The sequence below is a fragment of the Cynara cardunculus genome (genome assembly GCF_001531365.2).
Source record: "Cynara cardunculus var. scolymus isolate 2C chromosome LG 2, CcrdV1, whole genome shotgun sequence".
In the NCBI taxonomy this organism is placed as follows: domain Eukaryota; kingdom Viridiplantae; phylum Streptophyta; class Magnoliopsida; order Asterales; family Asteraceae; genus Cynara; species Cynara cardunculus.
In genome coordinates this window covers 57,773,163-57,776,667 of record NC_037529.1, presented here as the reverse complement: position 1 = coordinate 57,776,667, position 3,505 = coordinate 57,773,163, and the positions used below count along the sequence as shown (strand labels likewise).

Here is a 3,505-nt window from a genome sequence, read left to right as displayed (position 1 = left end):
CTTATTTTTATTGTATTTTCTTATAAAATTACAAATTAAGAAACTATAGTTTGAGAGAATATTTCCTACTTCGACATACATAGACTAATTCTCAACAAAAATACCCAGTATATTAACTAAGAACTACTTTTACACCAATGATGTTTTACAGAAAAACTCTTCATATAAGTATCGTCCCATTACATAATCCATTTGAAGGATTATTATTTTGCCATAGTTTTATCGGACGCCCAATTTAGAGACGAAAGCGATGAGGAGACAAATCACTAACAATTAACGAGTATAAGAATTCCAAACAATAGAAGTTATTCTTATCGTAATCTACATCACCGAAAACGTAACAAACTTTCTCTCTCCACAAAATCTATGGATAATTATTAATCTCATCGTCATTTTCTTTTCAGATGATAATATGACCTTCGAAATGATATAATCTGAAAGAGCTCAGTTGATTTACAGATATAAAAAAATAGCATCAATCAGATCATATAATCCCAATGCAAAACCCTTCAAAAAAGATTTGGTTTTTTCCTTAACCGATTTAAGGGGTTGTTTACCAAATCTTTTATTAAGTCCTGTATGGATAAATTTATCTGTCCAGATAAATTTGTCTATCTGGATAAATGAGTGTTGTAGTTTATTTTTTTTTATTTGAACCAACAGTCTGAATAACATAAATGACCGATTTACCCCCCAATATTTAATTATTTGAACATCAAAACAAAAAAAATCATAAAGAGGCTGACGATACGGTGTCTCATTTGGGAAGGAGACGGTGCTTTAAATAAGGGGCATGAGTGTCATTTTTGTGACTGAATGAGGACAAAACACCATTTCTATCTTTGCAATTAAGTCATGTTTTGTGCGAATAAACCGTAAGTAAACAACCCAAATGAATTGTGCGAATAAGCCAGATAGACCAATAAGTCTAATTAAGCCGCAAGTAAACAACCTCTTAATCATTCTTAATACAAAAACTAGTTTTGATTTGCGCCGACGGAAATGTATAAGAAGAAGGTGACAAAATAATTATTATGAGAAAATAATTAATTGTGGCAAAAAGAATAGAATAAAATATTATTATAATAATTAAATGATATTATGACTTTGACCCATGTGACTTTTGATGTAATTGCATACGTAGTCACGTACATAATTCACAAAAAAACAATTGATTCACAACATCTATAAATAAGACTTTTTAAAAGCAATCAAGATTCATATCACAAAATCAATGGCATCAATCAACATTCCTCTTCTTACTCCGTACAAGATGGGAAACTTCAATCTCTCCCATAGGTATGTTTTCTTCAACTAGCATTTAGTTGTGCATCGGATTCAGCGTAAAGATATTTTCAGCTTTTATTTGCACGTATAATTATACTGATTTTAAACTTATGCATGTACAGGGTTGTGCTTGCACCCTTGACGAGAAACAGGTCTTATGATAACATGCCACAACCACATGCCGTTTTGTATTACTCTCAAAGAGCGACAGAAGGTGGTCTTCTTGTCACTGAAGCAACTGGGGTCTCAAACACAGCCCAAGGGTAAGTCCTAAAGGCTTATGAGTACATTTATTTAAATTGTGTTTGCATTTATAGTTTTCTAATCATTTTTAGCAGCAACTCTTCAATTAATGTTTAAATGATATTAATATTGATAAAAATGATTCGTAAGGTATGTTGAAACACCTGGAATTTGGACGAAAGAACAAGTGGAAGCATGGAAGCCGATCGTGAAAGCTGTACATGAAAAGGGCGGTGTATTCTTTTGTCAGATTTGGCTTGTCGGTCGCGTCTCAAACTATGGTAAATCGTGTTTTGATATATAATTTCTTTCAGTCTGATTAAAATCTACATTTTAATTTTAAGTGTGGATTTTATATTAAAAATATATTTTTTTAATTATGGAAAACTAATGTTGGAAAATGAGGAATATTCATCAACTTTAATTATTGGATGGGGGTCTACATGGTTTATGGAGGCATTATTTTTTTTAATTTATATTTTTATAATCCTTAAAATACAATATTTTTTTTAATAATATATTATAATCTTTTTATAAACTTATAACCAAAATATGTAAAATACTATGCTTGTGTGCAAATAATTATAACATTTTTGTGCAAAATGAATTATGCTTATTGAAATTTTATATCTTCTTTATTTATCACAAAATCAGGATTTCAACTCAATGGTGAAGCTCCGTTATCCTCGACGGACAAAGAACTAACACCAGGGCTAGCTGGTGGAGACTGGTCTCCTCCTCGTAGACTAAGGACCGACGAAATCCCAGCTCTGGTAAATGATTTTAGGCTAGCGGCACGTAATGCCATTGAAGCAGGTTAGTGCAACTACCTTATTTAAACTATTATATTCTTTGGACTACTCTTAACGTATTCCGTTGTACTTGTATAGGATTTGATGGAGTAGAGATCCATGGAGCAAATGGATATATTATCGATCAGTTTATGAAAGACCAAGTGAATGACAGAACTGATCAGTATGGCGGAAGCCTAGAAAATAGGTGTCGTTTTGCACTAGAAATTGTAGAAGCTGTAGCGAACGAGATTGGAGGTGACAAAGTTGGTATAAGGTTATCGACATTTGCTGATTACATGGAGTGTGGCGACTCTAATCCTGAAGCCCTTGGCCTTTACATGGCTAATGCACTTAACAAATACAAGATCCTTTATCTCCATGTAATTGAGCCAAGGATGGTGCAAGTCTGGGACAAATCAGAAACTCCGTATAGTACTCTTCCGATGAAGAAAGCTTTCAATGGTACGTTTATTAGTGCCGGTGGTTATAAGAGAGACGACGGAAATAAGGCCATAACCATCGGTAATGCAGACTTGGTTGCATTTGGTCGACTTTTCTTGGCGAACCCAGATTTGCCTAAGCGATTTGAACTTGATGCGAATCTTAACAAGTATGACCGCGATACTTTTTATATCCAAGATCCAATTGTCGGCTACACGGATTACCCATTTCTTGAGGTGTGACGAGGGTAAGATTATGTTGTATAACTAATAAAAAAATGAATAAGATTTGGATACCTTGTATTTTCTTATTTAAATAAATTTCTAGATCTAGTCGCAGGCTATGTTGCATAACCCTTTGAGGTTTGAAATTTTGATTTTCTTTCGTGTTCATTTTGAGATCAAATATGTCATATATTTATGTTCTTGATGAATTTTTAAGCGATTCCAAAGTTACAAGTTTCTGAGCATGGTTAAGTGGTACATATTGAACTTAGGTGGACTAAGAGTTGCGTGACTGGCCATACGACTTAGGTCGTGGGCTAATTCAGCTTGCGTAAGTCTCTGTGAAGTTTTTTTTTTTGGGTTTTGTGATTACTCGTTTCGATTAAAGTTATATCTTCGTTTACCAAATCGAGGTGAGTTTTCCTATAACATTTTTCGAACTGAAATGCACATATTATCAAATGACTGCCATTTCAATGTTATATCGATTTTGTATATTTGGATTATTACCGTTAA

General features: G+C 33.3%; 1 protein-coding gene across 1 annotated transcript; it reads left to right on the top strand.

Moving 5' to 3' along the window:
- Positions 1-1,222: 1,222 nt before the first annotated feature.
- LOC112505803 (putative 12-oxophytodienoate reductase 11) lies at positions 1,223-3,216 on the top strand. The gene is made up of 5 exons (XM_025109804.1): positions 1,223-1,299; positions 1,410-1,550; positions 1,681-1,811; positions 2,185-2,346; positions 2,421-3,216. Exons 1-5 carry the CDS (start codon positions 1,235-1,237, stop codon positions 3,005-3,007), a joined length of 1,086 nt encoding a protein of 361 aa, XP_024965572.1. The 5' UTR covers positions 1,223-1,234; the 3' UTR covers positions 3,008-3,216.
- The last annotated feature ends 289 nt before the right edge of the window (positions 3,217-3,505 follow it).